Genomic DNA, 17710 nt, shown 5'->3' with positions numbered 1-17710 from the left:
GTATACAATATAAATACTCTTTTGTTACAGCAGTGAACATAATAATTTTAGTAGTAGTTAATAGTAAATAGTTAATAGTAAAGGAAAATATTTAAAAGTCAACTAAACAAACAATTGTAAAAAAAACAAACAACAACAACCAAAAAACAGATGTTTCCCTGGCAAGATGGTGCAGTGGTTAGCACCATCACCTCACAACAAGAAGGTCCATGGATCAAATAGCCTTCCCTCTTCCTGTAGCCCAACGATGAGGTTAGGTTAATTTATGATTCTAAACTGGCCACCAATTTAGAATCATAAAGTAACTTAAAATAACCTTATCTGAGTTTGTTTGAAGCTTTAAACTCAAATCTTTCTCAGTTGTTTCCTGTTTTACTTCTCACCAGAGTAATTGTGCAGTAGTATTCTGTTTTTCATCAGTTTTATTTTCTATGTGATTTTTAATTGTATATTAGTAAATTCAGTTAAGTTTCTGTTATTTCCCCGGGGGGATCAGTTGGTTTGAGTTTTGATTAGTTTTAGTGTGAATTTAATTTTTTTTTTTCTTCAAAATATTAGTGGTGCCAGATACTATTATTTTAATAATGTGCTTATCTAAACCTCCTAAAATACAAATTCTTGTCACACAGTCATCCCAGTCAGGTTAACCGTCTGCATTAATGTCTCTTCGGTCTGCTTGTGCTGGAAAATTTGACAAACCACAAAACCATTTTTTATCTGTTTTATATTTATTTATTTATTTTTTCGTTTGATTGAATTTTTAGTTCCGTTGGCCAAAATGGTTTTTTTTTTACACTAAGTGTTACTTTTTAGTTTAATTCACTATATAAAAAAAACAAACAAAACTTGCTTTTTTGTGGAAGTTTTTTTTCATGCCACCACTTCAGAAAATCCAAATCATGCCAGGTGATAAGTAAGTGACCAACTGTTAACATTTGTCCCAAACTGCTGCTGCGTCCGCCTAAATATAAGGCTGACAGGAACACCCAAGCAGAATAACCAGATCTCTTAAAGTTTATATAATCTGTGATAAATTTATGATAAAATGACGCTCTTGGGCTTCAATAGCGTCTCATCTGTGGTGGATTAATGGACAGGCGTTCACCGTCGATGCCTTAAATGCAGAAAAGGGGTCCTGTCTGTTTGCGCATGTCCGACAGATGATGCTGCTTTAGCAGACAGCAGCACGAAGAGCTGACACGCTGATTACAATCCTTATCAACGTTATGTCGCCACAAAATGAAGTTTCCTTACTCAAAGATTCCTGAGGAGTAAGTATCGCTCTCTTTAACACAGGTCACGTCGGCGCTTTCCGTCAACGACAAGCTAAAGTTTGCTAACCAGCTGGCCTGTTCACAATAAGCACAAAGAGGCTCCTTATTTACTGTGGTGCTTGACTTGAGGTAACCTTTTGAACGATTTAACATCAGTTTTCTGAAGGTGTCCGGTTCTGCTTGGGGTTCACATGGTGTTTGGCCACTGGAATCGTCCGGGGTGCTTTATTGAAGGCTACAGGCGTTAGCTAGCTGTTTGAAACTGCAGCAGGTTGAGACTGGATTGTTAGATAGATGGCTAACGTTACCTAGCTGCAGACTGGCTGTCAGAAAGTTTACCTCTCCCGCTGTAAGACCACTCCAAGAAAGCGGTTTAGTCTTAGGAAGACAGCTTTAGCTGGTGTGAGTATGTTTGAAAGGTTGGGTACAGAGGGTAAAATAAGTGTGTGTATATATACAGCTAGGACTGAAGCGTCGATGTGTAGCCCAATGCATTTTAATTAAGATTAAGTAGAAAAGCCTGGTGTCTGGCATCTGACACAAACACCATTTCTCAGCAGGAGACTTCATCTGAAACCTCGGGGAAATTGTGCCAAAATAAACGCACCTTTGTGGTAAGGAAGGATGAGTGCTGATAATGTTTTATTGATTCCTGATTGTTTAAAAATTAGGGTTACACTGGCTTAGTAACTAACTGCTTTATATTCTGGGTCTGAACACTGTAGACAGACTTGTTTGTGTGTATAATCATAAATATGTCACTGAATAAAGTCAGTGAGCACACTAAAAGGCCTACAGTTTCTATGGATTGTATAGTTTATAACTGGTTTGTCTTTCCTATCCTGAATAACAAGTCAATCTTAACTTCCACTGTTCAGACAGTTAACTCATGATGAATCATAAACTGCAAATGGAGGGTGATTCGGCAGTTGTGCTTCTTAACAGATCCCTTCCTCTTCCCTCTCAGTGGAGGAGCTGAGAAAGGAATTCGGCTGCAGTTCTCAAAATCTTTATATTCTCAATTAATCTTAATTCCATTAAGATTCCATTAATCTATTTTCTTAATTGTTGTCTTATTTCAAATCTTAAAAAAACTCCTTGAAAATATATTTGAGTTAACATGAAGTCAGAGGTTTCAGTGACACTTTAAACCACAGCATATATAACTATGCAATATTACAGAAAAGTCTGAAGACTGCCTTCCATTTCCTTTTTATGGAGTTAGGAAAATGGAACTAGGTGCAGCAATTTACTTAATATCTAGAAATAAAAACAAATGCAATATGTAAGGCAAAATCACAGTTTGTACTATTATAACAAGCTTTAAAGTAAATATTTGGTCATGACCACCAGCCTGACTTCTTAGGTAGCTGTCTTGTAACTTGCCAGTCTTCAAGAATAGTTCTCCAGGCTTCTTGAAGAACATTCAAAGCCCTTCTTTGGATGTTTGCTGTCTGCTGTTTGGTTTTGAGATGATTCCACGCTGCTTCAGTGTTGATGTCCAGACTCTGACGAGGCCAGTCCATGACTGAAGGTGTTCCACTGTCCGTGGGTTTTTTTTTTTTTTTTAAATCAGGGTATGCGTTTACTACACAAAGCTGTGGACAATCAGATGCTTGTACCGCATGGTGGATCAAAATCTGATGGTACATTTCTATATTCATGAATCTATCAATTTTGAAAATATCTCCACCAGCGTGACTGAATGCAGCTCCAAACCATGACAGAACCTCAATTATGATTTGTTGCCACTGATTTTCAGTGTGGTTCCTATGTAATTTGGCATCCCTCAGCCTTTTCTCCCCCTCCAAACATAAAAACATTCTTATGAAAATGGTAAGGTACAAGAACTGAACAGGAAATGAGTGAAAAAGCCACCAATGTCCAAAAAGAACCTTGAAAGACATTAAGAAAACTTGGAGAACTATTGCTCTGTGCCACACAAAAAACAAAGCCTAGATCTGTTGAAGCAAATTGTAAAGAAATGAGAGGTACTTCAAGGCTTTTGCACAGTTCTGAATATGAGGTGTCTGTGTGGACACACAGCTTCCAGTTCTGAAAAGTGAAGCTAGCGTATTGCTGGTATAATTGACAGTCAAGAAGGGGATATAACAGTGAGATGTTAAAGAATGGCTTGTATGAAATATGTTTGTATTACTGGAGAAGATGAAAGTAATTCTAAAAGGACAAACAAAAGGAAGAAAAAATGGCATTGTGTTTGTTTTCCTTATTTAAAACAATTCTTTATATATGTCACTGGTTCTGTACCTCTGCATTATGATGAAATATTTAAAATAAAAGTTTTAGATTGTGTTGTAAGCATGGCTCTTTGCTTTAACCCAAATTTTTTTAATTTTCTGATTTGCTGCTAAAACATTTTGGCACATTCTTAGCTTGACACGGAAAGCTGGCTGGCTTACAGTCTGCCATCACTCTACAACTATGTGCTGCTTTGTTCATCTCCATCTCAGCTCCTTGCTGCCTGCAGTGTGTACACAGTGAGCTTATACAGAGCCATGGTTTCTCTTTATTACAAGCTGCCATTTGCAAAAGGTCAAACTGAACTGTGAAAATCAGTGATGCCAAAGTATTTTCACACCAATGTAAGTATGTGTGTGTCAACGGCTGACTTTGACCTGCTCTGTTTGTCCCGCAGTATGGTGAGGAAAAGGTGTCCCGTGCTGCATTAGTTGAAGAGTGACATGCTGGCCCGCCTGCCAGCATCAGTTAAGCCTACCATCAGACTACTTTCCCGCACGCAGATGAACACTGGACCTCCAAAATGTAAGTGCCGTCTTTTATCATGTTGTGGTGTTTCTTTTGACTTATCATACTAGTCAAGCTGTTTTGTAAACACGATATCCACAATTTCCAAAGATTTAAATGACACTAAAGTTTAGTTGTATAAAATATCTAATCACTGAGCATCTGAAACTCGTAGTGGGATGACCTTCTAGAGCAATGCAGAAAATGTATGTAAATGATAAAAAATTACCAGTAAGTTTTAGACAACTGATTTTAAAAAGCAGTTCAATTGTGTCCATGCTTCCGACTTTTAAAATGCAGTTAAATATTCAACATCTGTTCAGAACATTACCGTAAGTGAAGTGGATTTTGTTTGAGGCTAGTTTGGGTGCACAAATGATGGCAAATTATTGAAAACTTCTGAATTTAGGTGGCATTTCCCACAGAATAAGATTGTGTTTGTGGCTATATTGCAGCAGGATGAGTATGGACAAAAACCAAAAACATACTTTACTAAATAACCCAGTGAATGTTAGCATATTTACAATAAGAGCATTAATCATCTGCTTCTGACATAAATATCGTCATTGCTGAACAAATTCAAAGTCCCCTGCTGTGGCAGTAGTCTTTGTTTGTCACCCGGCTCTCTGGTTTACAAAAGATTCCAGAGCAGAACGTGCATAATCATAGCCAGCAACAACTTGAATGGGGATGTCCATGGGTTCTGGGGTCTGACTATTTTGGGTTTCTGATAATGGGGAGACTTTGTATAGGGTGTTTCTGTGTTTTGTTTTTTAAGCCCAGGATGATTGAAATCTGGTCCACTTGGCAGCTTTAGAAAATATGAGTGCATAGATAACTGTATAACTTCTGTGTATTTTTGTAAATGTTACAGTTTTGGCTATTAACAAAGACCCCCACCAAACACATTTTCAAAACTCTATACCAGGGGTCCCCAATCCCAGTCCACGGGGGGGCCGGTGTCCCTGCAGGTTTTAGGTGTCCTTGATCCATCACACCTGATTTAAATGGATAAATTACCTTCTCAACATGTCTCGAAGTTCTCCAGAGGCCTGGTAATGAACCAATCATGTGATTCAGGTGTGTTGATCCAGGGTGAGATCTAAAACCTGCAGGGACACCGGCCCTCGCGGACTGGGATTGGGGACCCCTGCTCTATACTATAGACCAGGGGTGGGTGAACTCCAGGCCTCAAGAGCCGGTGTCCTGCAGGTTTTAGATCTCACCCTGGGTCAACACACCTCAATCAAGTGATTAGCTCATTACCAGCCTCTGGAGAACTTCAAGACATGTTGAGGAGGTCATTTAGCCATTTAAATGAGCTGTGTTGGATCAAGGACACATCTAAAACCTGCAGGACACCGGCCCTTGAGGCCTGGAGTTGCCCACCCCTGCTGTAGACAGAAGATGTTTTAAAGTTTCCCCTAAGAGACGGTCACCTTGTTTTTTCCCTCCAGTTTGCATTGAAGAACTTGTATAACTGTGCAGGCTGACAGCATGTTTCTCTATAAAGTTTTGTGCTATGTGAAATCCCAGTTGGTGTTATTTTCTAAGAATGCCTTTTTTTCTGATTTTGCACATCTTGCAGGGGAAACTACACAGAAAATGAGATCTGCCAGCTATCCAACCCCAGCAGAGTTGGATGCCTATGCTAAGAAAGTTGCCAACAACCCTTTGACCATCCAGATCTTCCCGAGCAGCGTCAAAGTACCTCAAAAGAAGCACATTCGTCGCACAGTCAACGGGCTTGACACATCCTTGTCCAACCAACGCCAGAGTCCCTACTCCTCTCAGGTCGGCACCAGTGGGGGCCTGCTGGCTGTCCTCCGTGCACCTGTCAAAAACTCAGACACTAGCCACGCCCGACAACTACATAATTCAGTCATGAACCCTCACAGTGGGCCCTACACCACTGAAAGCACTTTAAACCATCCTCAGCCTGCTCCTCACCTACAGGGTCCGTCTCAGTCTGCACTCCAGAAGCAAAACTTGGTTCACCCTCAAGCACTACAGCAACAGCACCGTTTGACTCATCCAATGGCTTTACAGCAGCCTCACCCACAAGCTTTACAGCAAAGGAATATGGCTCGTTCACAAGCTCTCCAGCAGCAACAGAGCTTGTCCCAGATTCAGGCGCCACAGCAGCAGAGATTGGCTCATCCACAGGGTATGCAGAGACAGCAGAGCCTCCCTCACACCCAGACTGTGCAGCAGCAGCCACAGCAGGGCCAGTCATGTTCGTCAGGTGTACCACAGCAGCATCTTTCTCATCTGCAGTCACTAAAGCATCAGGTGGCTCCTCCACAAGCTTTACATTCACAGCAAGGAGTGACTCAGGATCTGCGCCACATATCTGATGGATCTCAGCTTCCGAGCATGCAGCACACCCAGGGGCTAGTTGGGTCACAGGCCCTTCCCCAGGCTGTTGCTGCAGGCCCTCCTACCATGCCTAATTGCCCCCAGCAAGCCCGACTGGGACCTTATGGGCCGCAGAAGCTCCCTGACCCAGATGCCCCACCAAATATAACTGTATCTACCTCCACCATCCCACTGTCCATGGCAGCCAGCCTGCATCAGAACAGACCTGGTGACCTGAGCATCATTGTGCACCAAATCAACCAACTGTGTCAGGCTCGGGCCGGTATGGGCACCACCTCAGTCTGTGAGGGACAGATTGCAAACCCCAGCCCCATTAGCCGCAACCTGCTCATCAATGCCAGCTCAAGGGTGTCCTCTCACCACCCAGCTCTGGGCAACGTACCCAGCAGCCTCATGGTGGGACCACCAGACAAAGCTGCAGCCCAAGCTCCCAGCGTTTCTCTCAATTCACAGCAGAGTATAGCTGCTGCTAATAGTGTACCTGCTTTTCACACCAACCCTGAGAAGGTGGCGCAGCAGCAGCTTCAGCACCATTTACATCAGCAGAAACAACAGCAGCAGCAACATTTTCAGCAGCTTCAGCAGCTGCAGCAGCAACGCTCCTGGGCTCAGCATCAGTTAGCCCACATGCAGCAGCCTCCTGAGGGGGCCAATCCTTGCAAGAATCCAAGGATGGAGCCTCCAGCTGAGTGTGCTTTCCCCTCCAGAAACCTCTCCTACAGCCACAAGCTACCAAACAGTGCACAGAGCTTTCCCCTAAATCATCCTGCAGAAAAACCGCAACCCTCATCCCCTGTTAAATGCCCAGCAAGTTCTATGCCTTACATTAATGGCCACTACATGAAGCCACCGTGGAGCAGCGTTCAAGCAACAGCAGGAAACAATGGCCCTCAAGACCTCTCAATGGCTTTCCAGGGAGGGCAGGCTGCTGCTTCCAGAGACAGAATCCCAGGGGCAAAGTATAGGCCAGGGAAGGAGGGTCCTAATGACCAGTCAGAGCTGATGCAGAATGTGGATTTCTTAGGTGGGGATTTTCAGATGCCCAGCTTTCAGGAGCAGAATGTGGATGCAATGGGGAATATACACAGGTCCGCCAGGAGCCAAGTTCAGGAACCTGGCAGCAGCGGAGCAGTCCATGCTCATCGCCCAGGCTACTGTTAAATGTGCGTTTATGCCCATGTGGCGTGTACTGAATTTTTTGTTTTTGTTCTGGTCTACAGCTGCTTTCAGCTTCTGTATTTTACTCTTTAAAACCTTCAAAGTGAGCAGTTAAATTGCATTGCTTCAGAGCTTGATTTGGAGACCCACCAGGTGTGATGTTTCAAAGTATTCCTCAGGTCTTAAGCCATGTCGTACTTGTTGCAGATGAAGGGTTTTTGAGATCGTTGTCGACGGTTTTATCTCTGGCACAGATGTGCTGCTGTTTGTTCATATATCTATGGTGTTCAGAAATGTTAATTTGCAGCTGAGACTATGCTTGCCTTATGATTGTCACAGTGCTTTTCATAGGTTGACATGGAACTCAACTTTTATTAGCATGTGTGGCCTTAGAACTGCCCAGAGGCAAGATAGAATAGGATGTCTTTGTGTAATGTTTTTATTTGCAATTATTTATCTTCCTAACAGCTTTGATCCATTTGAATGGGGGTTACTTGTATATGCAATTATTAGGACTGTTGACAGTGCTCAATCCCATAGCTGCAGTGTACATTTGTAAAGGGGTCTGGGTGTGAGCCAGAGCTCCCTTATCAGGAATACTAACATGGCTTCTGAACGATATTGTTGGTGGTCCAGGTGATTTTTGACATTGCTCTTGGTGGGATGTTGTTTGTTTTTGTTTTTGTTTTTTAAGGAAGAAAAAAAAAAAAAACCCTGCCAGAACTAGCAAAATCGGTAACCTTCTCCATTTCTGAGATTCTTGTTGTGTGGGAGTTCTTTTTAAATGTTTCTTTTTTGTTGTTGTTGTTTTAGCATTTCTGTACATTGTCTTACTTGAATCGTAGAATTTGCTTTTAAATGTCATGCTTAACATTTGGAACAGGGGCAGAAAGTCTCATTAGCTCCCCACATGTTAATCTTTAGGCAATGTGAAACAGAATGGGTCCCATTACTTTAAACTGAGCGTGTCTGTATGTGAAAGGTAAACTGATCATATGCATGCAAGTACGTCAGCTCATGCTACCGGGGAAAATGTCATTTCCCTTGAGCACAGGTTGTCACCATTTTACTACTGTAATGCAAGTGAATTGATGTGGCGTGGATGTTTCCTTTTCTGTGGGGCTTGTGGTCAGTTGTTCATCTACTAGTCACCGGCCTTACCACGTGTCGTATTTTTGTGACCTACAGAGAAAGAACTAAGAACATGTAATGCAGGTCATGTTTTACTAGATGTACCATAGTTGATGTTGTCTGGGCTTGTGTTGCTGTATTAACCTCAAGCCTTCTGGAAAAAGCCTTAAATGACACACTAGTTATAGTCTACTTTAACAGTTTCTTTGCCAGGGTCACAACTTGTGTATGGCTGTGAGGAAGGTTGTTTGTTTTTTCTCCTTTTTTTTTTTTTTTTTTTTTTTTTTTTTTTTGCCCCTGAACTTTGGTTTCCCTGTTTAAAGCTAATGTTGGATTATTTGGGAGGTGTTAACATGTACAGGCAGTAGGAATGGATGATATTGCCTTAAGGTAATAATGCTACTCATCCCAGATTATAAAGCCCTCATCCTTCTGTCTGAAATGTTGCCTAGCTAAGGATTTAGGATAGTGGAGAAAAAAATGACTTGATAGCAGATTTAATAGGTATTTAGACCAGGGATGTAGCAGTTATTTTAAAGTATTTGAACTGTTTTTAGTTGTTACATGTAATATCCTCATAGTTTAATTTATTTTTTGGACCACTGCATCCTGAAGCCATAGGTATTTTCACATTAGGTGCCATAGGTGACATACTGATGCAGGCAATAGGTTTGCATCATTGCTTTAATGTCTTTCACAACAGCAGTTCTTTTTCTCCTAACTGGATTGTTCTCAGAACATCGTACAGATTAAAAGGGAGAAAGAATTGCAAGATGATGAATCTTCAAAGAGACAATTCTCTTACAAGCTGTAGCTTTTCTGGAGTTCAGTCTTTGTACTTAATGGCAGTTTTTTTTTTTTTTTTTTTTTTTTAATTTACTTTTTAGTTTAGGTTTTTTGTTTTTTCTGGCTCTCATTTTTGATGTGCCTGCCCCCTGAAGCTGCTATTAAATTAAATCTTGACACACACGTATGATCTGTGTGTGTGTGTGTGTGTGTGTGTGTGTGTGTGTTTCTGTGGTGATGATATATGGGCTGTATCAGTGAAATAAGTTCCTATTTATTTGATGGGTGAAAGTTGTCACCAGTCAAATGCAGGTATGTTTGGCTGTTTGTATGTCTTACGAGCCAAATTTAAAGAAGATTCTGTATTAATGAATTAAAACTGACCAGTATTCAAGGTGGCAGAGTGAAGTCTGACCCACTGTGGCCTAAAGACCTTCCAAGCCTGTTTGGGTTTCTTTAACATTAAGTTGACTGGGTGAAAACACTAAAGGATTAGACAGACCCGCCCTGTTAATGTTGAACTGCCTCGTTACAGCCCACCACAGTCAGGTTCTGCAGTTTCATAATGAAGTGCCTCCACTGGGTGTAGTATGGAGAAGTGTGTGTGTGTGTGAGAGAGGGAGTGAGACTGAGTGCTTGCGTGTATGTTAAGCTTGGGTACTTGCACACAGGTGTGCATGCTGACAGAGGTGCACAAAGTTGATCTCTGATGGGGGGGACCAAGCTGCTTAGTATAACTACTGATACTGTGTCATGGACTGAAGTCCTGGAGTGTGCCACGATTCCCAAACACTGTCAGGATGTGTGAACTGTTTGCTGCTGACTCACTGACCAAAGTGACCAGAAGTCCCTCTCTAACCACTCTGGCTGAAAGCCTTTTGAAAGCTTGTTAATGAGCAGCAACCTGGTGACCTAACAAAAAGCTGCTGGGGTTCAATAAAGTCTTGTGAAGTAAAAGTAACGATGTGAAATGCGCATTTATTTAAAAAAAAAAAAAAAAAAGGAAAAAGACAAAGGAGGGAAAAAAAAAAAAAAAGTAAATGACTTAAAAAAAAAAAAAAAAAAAAAAAATCTAGAGTGAGTAGTTCCTTTCTGCAGAGTGCACCTCAAATGTTCTGGCTTTACCCAGAAATCTGGAAATGCATTAAAATACAGAAATATTGTACAAGAACCGCGTCAAGAATCACATCTACTTAAGGATGTTGTAGCTCAGCTTTTAAGTTGATTCAGATGGCAATATTTACTGGGGCACAGACATAACAACTCTCTCTAGATTTTGACTGATTTATATAATTGTCTTTGGTTATCAAAGACATGTTGTGAACAGTGGTGGAGGGGGGCTTACTTTCTCTACTTTGAAAATGTGATATTCCACTTTTGCCTAACCTTCAGGAAAAAATGTCTTGCACAAACATTCCCCTAACCAAAATAAAGTTTTCAAACACAAAGCTATTGACTGACTTTTTTTTTTTTTTTTTTTTTTTTTTTTTGTTTGTTTTTTGTGAGCAACATGTTTCAAGGGTTTAAAGCTAATAAAACTGCATGAAACTATATGGAATTTCACTTGAATCTGAATTCAGTTTAAGTAGAAAGATATTTGTGTATGAATATTGAATGGACAACATTCTCCTTCAGGTTTTTCAGGTAGAGAGCAGAATTTATGGTTCCATCTATTACAGCAAGTCGTCCAGCTTCCAAAGCAGCCAGACCATCACACTACCACCAGGTCTGATTGTTTGTTTCACCTTGGAACTTTCCCATAGGCGCCGTTTTTGCTCGGTTTCTTTATTGTTGTTGAATCATGAACACTGATCTTAACTGACAAGTGAAGCCAGCAGTTCTTTAGATCATTGGTGGGGAACTCCAGGTCTCAAGGGCCGGTGTCCTAGAGGTTTTAGATGCATCCTTGATCCAACACAGCTGATTTAAAAGGTTAAATGACCTCCTCAACATGTCTTCCGAGGCCTGGTAATGAACGAGTCATTTGATTCAGTTGTGTTGACCCAGGGTGATATCTAAAACCTGCAGGACAGACATAACAACTCTCTCTAGTAGTGATGTGCGATACCACTGATTTCCTTTCCGATCCGATACCAAGTAAAATTCATGGTGGTATCAACGATACCGGTCCGATACCGATACTTTGTACAAAAACATATTTTATTTATTGTATCTCAAATTATAGCATCATAATGATTACAGGACATCAGATTACTTGTTCTTATCACTTAATAATGCAGAATTCATCATATAGAAATAAAAAACCTGAAGTTGTGCGCTATTTGAACACCTTGCCTGCCTGCAGCACTAAAGGACTCCGTGAGAGACGTCTGTCTCGCCCTAGCAGCACCTGTCCCTGTCCACTCCTCCTCTTCCAACCCCTCTTCAATTCGCCTCAACATACGCTCGTCATATTCTGTGATGATTTACTCTGAGGTGTTTGACAAATTTGTGGTGTTGCCACAACACCTCACTTTCTTGCCACATGTATCGCAAACCACGTTTGTGGATGTAAAATACGTCCACACATGACTCCAGCCATTGTTGTGAGTGCGCACACCAAGGGGCCGCGACACATTTATACAGCCGTATTTCGCACATGACTATGAAAGGCGGAAGATGTAGACAATCCGAATGAAATAGGTTCTTCCCACTGTGTTCCTGTTAATGATAAACTACAAATTTACCCTAAATTACTAAAATATCGATATTTTAATGTGAGAATCGATTCTAGAACATAAATGACTGGTATCGAAGGAATCGATATATATCCACACATCACTACTCTCTAGATTTTGACTGATTTATATAATTGTCTTTGGTTATCAAAGACATGTTGTGAACAGTGGTGGAGGGGGGCTTACTTTCTCTACTTTGAAAATGTGATATTCCAGTTTTGCCTACTTGAGGCCTGAATTCCCCCACCCCTACTTTAGATGTTCTTCAGTCGCGGGTAAAAATAAAAAAGAGAAGTTAGGAAAAGGCACATTCTTTTTCTCGGCACTGTAAAAGATGTCATCAATTTTACCAATTTGGCTGTTGCTAAACTGGCAACATACTTAGATAAGAGGGCTAAGTTATAAGCTAATGCTAGCCAGTTTGTTTAGATAACTGCATGCATAAACTATCGATGCAACGCACAGATACCTGTTGACTAGTGCTGAGTAACATAATAAAATTCCCGAATTTCATTCACCAAACCTGAAGCACAGACTTCTTGGACAATCAGTTTCATGCCAGATAATTGTTTTGAAATGTTCTAAAAGACACAGACCAACAAAAAAAACAACAAAGAATACGAGTTCAATAACTCCAGTCAGCAAAGTTATTGCCTAGCCTGCAGCTTTGGACTAAAGCTAACTGTGTCAGCACACTTGTCAATCAAAGCAGCCGCACCATAACTTGAGCATCCGGATTGATGGGTTATTAGAAAAAAAAACTTCCTCCGCCTGTTGTTAAGTAGGAAACAATGCATAAAGATGAACACTGTATTCTGTGCCATCTCTAAACCTGCTTTTCATTGCTGTTAAGTTGAACATTTTAACCTCAGTTTGTGGGTGGATTGCCCAACTTGTGGAAATAGCTTTGAGTTGACATTGGAGGAATTGCAGTTTTAGGCACTTCATGATGACTTCTTCCTTCAGTTAGAACAGTTGGAAGAAAATAGTTCAATTTAGTTTTATTTTATTTATATCACTCTGAATTGCAAAAGCATTCACCTGAAGATGTTTTACATTGTATGAAGGAGACACTGCAATAATACAGAGAAAACCACCAATCAAACAAGGAAGCACTTGGCAACAGCGGGAAAGAAAAACTCCCCTTTAACAGGTCGAAAACTCCAACAGAACCAGGCCTGGAAGGGGCAGCCATCTGCTATCTGAACTACAGAAACGGGCACAAATTGAAACTTCAGTCCAGGAATCTCCTGTCCTCAGCTCAACCATTATATAAATAATATAAACTTGAACACCAAGATACGCGACCAACAAATCAGTCTTTAAGCTGCTTTAAGAGAACCACAAAATAATCGGTTTAGATGAAAAGTTTCTTTAAGACATAATAATTTAATAGTGATTACCAAAGTGAGGGCTGGGCCTGCTGGTGGGCCACAGTAATAACAGAAATTCAGGTTGTAATTATTCACAGGTATGAACAGTTACATATTTATATAGACTTTTTTATTTATATTAAATCTGTTTGTAAGTTTGTTGGTTAGTTTGTGATATTATTCATTATTCTGACCTAAATTTACTGCTCTTATATTTAAGTCTGGGTCCCAGTGGCATGTGGACAGTGTTGGGGAGTAACGGAATACATGTACCGGCATTACGTATTTAAAATACAAAATATGAGTAACTGTATTCCGTTACAGTTACCATTTAAAAAGGTGGTATTCAGAATACAGTTACTTTGTTGAAATAAATGGATCACACAGCGGTCTTTTTCTGTTTCACATGTTAGGCTATGCAATCTTTTGGTAATTCCACGCCAGTGGAAACCCAAACAAAACACGCACTAAGAGGCTCTAATGGCTGTGTTTCAATGTCGCGGCCCATGTCACCTCTACTTGCGGCCACATAATGACATGAAGAAATATTTTTTTTAAATTATTGTTCAAAAAATTATTTAATATAAAGGCAATAGGCAGAGTGTTCCAGGCATAGCCCTAAAGAATGTAGCCTCATGGGCAGTGTAGCCCAGTTGTAAGTAAGCTATTAAGACTCGACTGTACACTGTTTTTGTGTTTTCCTCCAAAACAATAAGTTCCGTTGGAGCAGCCTTTCAACGCCTCTCTCTGTCTCTCGCTAGCAAAGTTGACCCAGACAACAAAGTAAAGCTAGTTTTCGGCTACGAGCCCGACACGGAACCAACATATTAGCCCAGGGGTGGCCAACTCCAGGCCTCGAGAGCCGGTGTCCTTTAGGTTTTAGATGTGTCCTTGATCCAACACAGCTGATTCAAATGGCTAAATGATCTCCTCAACATGTCCTGAAGTTCTCCAGAGGCCTGGTAATGAACTAATCATTTGATTCAGGTGTGTTGACCCAGGGTGAGATCAAAAACCTGCAGGATGCCGGCTCTCGAGGCCTGGAGTTGGCCACCCCTGTATTAGTCCCTTTACTACGGTTTGGAGTCTCAGACCTCTTTTATATACGCGCGGAATAGTTTTAATACGAGATCGCTGCTAAAAGTGCAGCCTTACCTAATGTTCAGTTACTCATTTTATATTAAGATTTAAAAATCTAGTTGGTATTGGTATGGCGAGTAACCTTCAGTAATACGAATAAATCACACAACAATTGCACATTCAAGTAGTTGTAAAAAGCTTGATAATATATTAAGTAATCCAAAGTATTCAGAATACATTACTCTCATTGAGTAATGTAACGGAATATGTTACAAAATACATTTTGGGGCATGTATTCTGTAATCTGTAGTGAAATACATTTCAAAAGTAACCTTCCCAACACTGCATGTGGATCATCCAATGGGCTTAACGCTGTTTTTTTTTTTTTAGATGAGATTTTCAGCAAAATACATCACTTTCTTCTGTACTTTGATTCGATTTTCTAGTTTTTAGTGGACCTCAGCGTTTTTGACTTTGGGAATTGCTGAGTTAGTGTAACTATTCTCACTTTCTCGAATTTCTGCTGTATCTGTCCCAGTGATAGATTGAAATTGAAAATAGCCATTGTTTCAAAAACAGCATCAGTGTATTTACAGGTAATCTCCCCCTTATTAAGAGTTACACCTGCATTTGTTGTTTCTATTTAAGTATTGCTGTGTTAGGAATTCATTGCTGTTGAGTCAATGATTGTTGCGTCTGTCCACCAAAGGCTGGGTCTGGACTATGTTTTAATAGGGGTAACACCCACATATACAATAGAAAGGCTGTGGAAAATCACAGGCTGAAATGCACCTGTTTCTTTCTGCAACCATACAAAACTATTTTACATGTAACTGTGAGTGCAATCCTATTTTATAGCGCATATTAGCAGTGAAAATGTGCTTTCTAAACACAGTGCAATGCACAAAGACAGTGGGGCGAGCTGTTTTTAATCTCATCTTGCCCTTGGATATAATAAGCAGGGCTTACTGAAAATACAAATATATAAATGTAATATTTTGTATATTAACACTGGTGATGTTTTGCTTTTTGCTACTAAAGCTGTCACTTTAGTCTGAGAAAAATTGCACCTACTAACTTAAGCTAACCATTCTTCCCTCTCCGTGTCAGTGGGCAAGAGTATTATCACACTCCTTTCTCTGAGTGACTGGTGCATCTCCATGCTTTCCACAGAAGAAGGACACAATAAAGGAAAGCACACTGTTTAGGAAAGATATTTTTAATGAATTAATTGTAGTAACTTAGTGTGTAACATTTAAATATTTGTTTTCATTCAATCTGTCCAGTCTGAGGTACTAATTTACCCTAAATAAACAGACATTTTCTCCACGAGTAAACCAAAGAGAACTTTATTCCATTTTCACATGTTTGAAAGTGTGACTTACGTGATAATAAGTACAGGAGCTATAATATAATTATATGAAGATAAAAAAATAACAAAGATTCTTTTAATTCTACCCATTTAAATGGAAACAGAATCAGTTGGCTAGTTGCCCTCCTCAATACATCATTTAATATAATATCCAGCAGAATTTCTTGTGCACACTAAAGATGCAAGATGAAACATTTTCTGAAAAGTCGACTCCTCCCTCATATGCATCACATTTGTTTGAGGTGATCTTGAAACAAATGACGTGTGATATTGTTCTTTGTTTCTACTCAGAAGAATGAAACTTATTTACACTTGTGACCAGACTGCATTTTGTTACTACTTTTTAATCTTGTTCCTCGGTGGAAACTGAAACACCCATGTCTTAATATATCAATACTAGGATGTGAACACTCAACTATCATGAGACTGTGAACATGTAATAAAGAATGCAAAACAACTGACAACAGCAAAATCCTCTTAGGCATATGCTTCAGTTGTGTGTAGGTAGGCAGTGGCGGTCCTAGCCTTTTTGGCGCCCCAGGCGAACACTCCCTCTGGCGCCTCCAGAGGGAGTGCTCTTTTTGGAAGCAGCCACCCCCTCTCCCTTTTCGATGGGTTGTGTGTGAGACTTTAAATCATCAAACTGTAAATTATACATTTTAAATTGTTATTGATCCCTTTACCCCTGGTCCTAAAGTGTATATTTATTTTCTTACTCTTCTTATATTTATTCAGGGGCGATTCTAGAATCAGAGCTTTGGGGGTGCTGAGCACCCAGAGAGCTGCCCAGCCAGGCAAGATAAAATTTACTCATCACGATGAGACTTCTTCCCTGTCTCTGTCAGTCCCTGCATCCTTAAATCTCTCCAGTTGTCCTGAGTTCTCTCTGTCTGTCTCCTTGGTGCATTTAAACCTCTGTTCCTCCCTGTCCTCATCCTCTGTTGTCTTCATCTCCATTATCAGTCATCATAATTTTACCATCTCTGTGCAAGTCTGCAAATTTCTTTATTAAATCATAAGATTCTTAAATTCATCAAGTCTCTCTGTGCCTGGGTTGTCACAAAACATGACATCACTGTTTTGTACATTTTACCACAATTTAATCCCACATTTGTGAAAGAAAAGCAAAACACTTTTTTGAAAAGTCTGTAACAAAACCATCAAATCTGATAAAGGTTATTTAAATGCTGCTAAAGAAGAATGGATTGGAATTAAAAAAACAAACAAACCATATCCTAACCTTTATTACTGGGGGAGAATAAAGAATGCTGCTCATAGTGAGTAAAAAGTAAACACTTTTAATGTGTATGTATAATACAATACAGATACATAAAAAATACACTCCAAAAATAGAAGAGTCCTTGAAATGTACAAATGTACAAAATACTATTAAAAAATTAGAAAAATGGAGACACCTTGGCCTATGGTACAATGTATACAATGTATGAAAAGATCTTTAGTCCAGATACTACTGTGGCTCTGCAGATTTTTTTTTTCTTTTCTTTTAACCTATGTCGCCTCACCTTGAGGTTGGCAAATCTGTCTATCACATTTTGGTGGTCAAGTCTCTCAAGCGTCTCTTTCTCAACTGACATCACAGCCAGGTGCTGGAGTCTGCTTTGACCCATGGTCCTTCTCAGCCAGGTATGGAGCTGACTCAAGACACTAAAAGACCTTTCACAGCAGCTGTAGCTGTGAAAGGTCTTTTAATGT

The 17710-nt window shown here is 40.2% G+C and overlaps 1 protein-coding gene across 3 annotated transcripts; it reads left to right on the top strand.

Moving 5' to 3' along the window:
• The first annotated feature begins 31 nt into the window (after positions 1-31).
• Positions 32-10942, top strand: LOC146373238 (protein FAM222B-like). 3 transcript variants are annotated; one of them, XM_084950815.1, is made up of 4 exons: positions 32-1271; positions 1835-1888; positions 3931-4058; positions 5629-10942. In XM_084950815.1, the coding sequence occupies exons 3-4, from the start codon at positions 3977-3979 to the stop codon at positions 7578-7580; spliced, it is 2034 nt and encodes a 677-aa protein (XP_084806941.1). In that variant the 5' UTR covers positions 32-1271; positions 1835-1888; positions 3931-3976; the 3' UTR covers positions 7581-10942. The 3 variants fall into 3 exon arrangements, with proteins under 3 accessions (XP_084806941.1, XP_084806940.1, XP_084806939.1); XM_084950814.1 differs by having other exon boundaries at positions 1832-1888; XM_084950813.1 differs by lacking the exon at positions 1835-1888.
• Positions 10943-17710: the final 6768 nt, after the last annotated feature.

Source organism: Perissodus microlepis, chromosome 14, assembly GCF_051167445.1.
Source record: "Perissodus microlepis isolate ML-2025 ecotype Zambia chromosome 14, ASM5116744v1, whole genome shotgun sequence".
NCBI classification, from domain to species: Eukaryota; Metazoa; Chordata; class Actinopteri; order Cichliformes; family Cichlidae; genus Perissodus; species Perissodus microlepis.
Note: the sequence above shows the minus strand (reverse complement) of the source record. Positions and strands in the feature narration are given on the sequence as shown.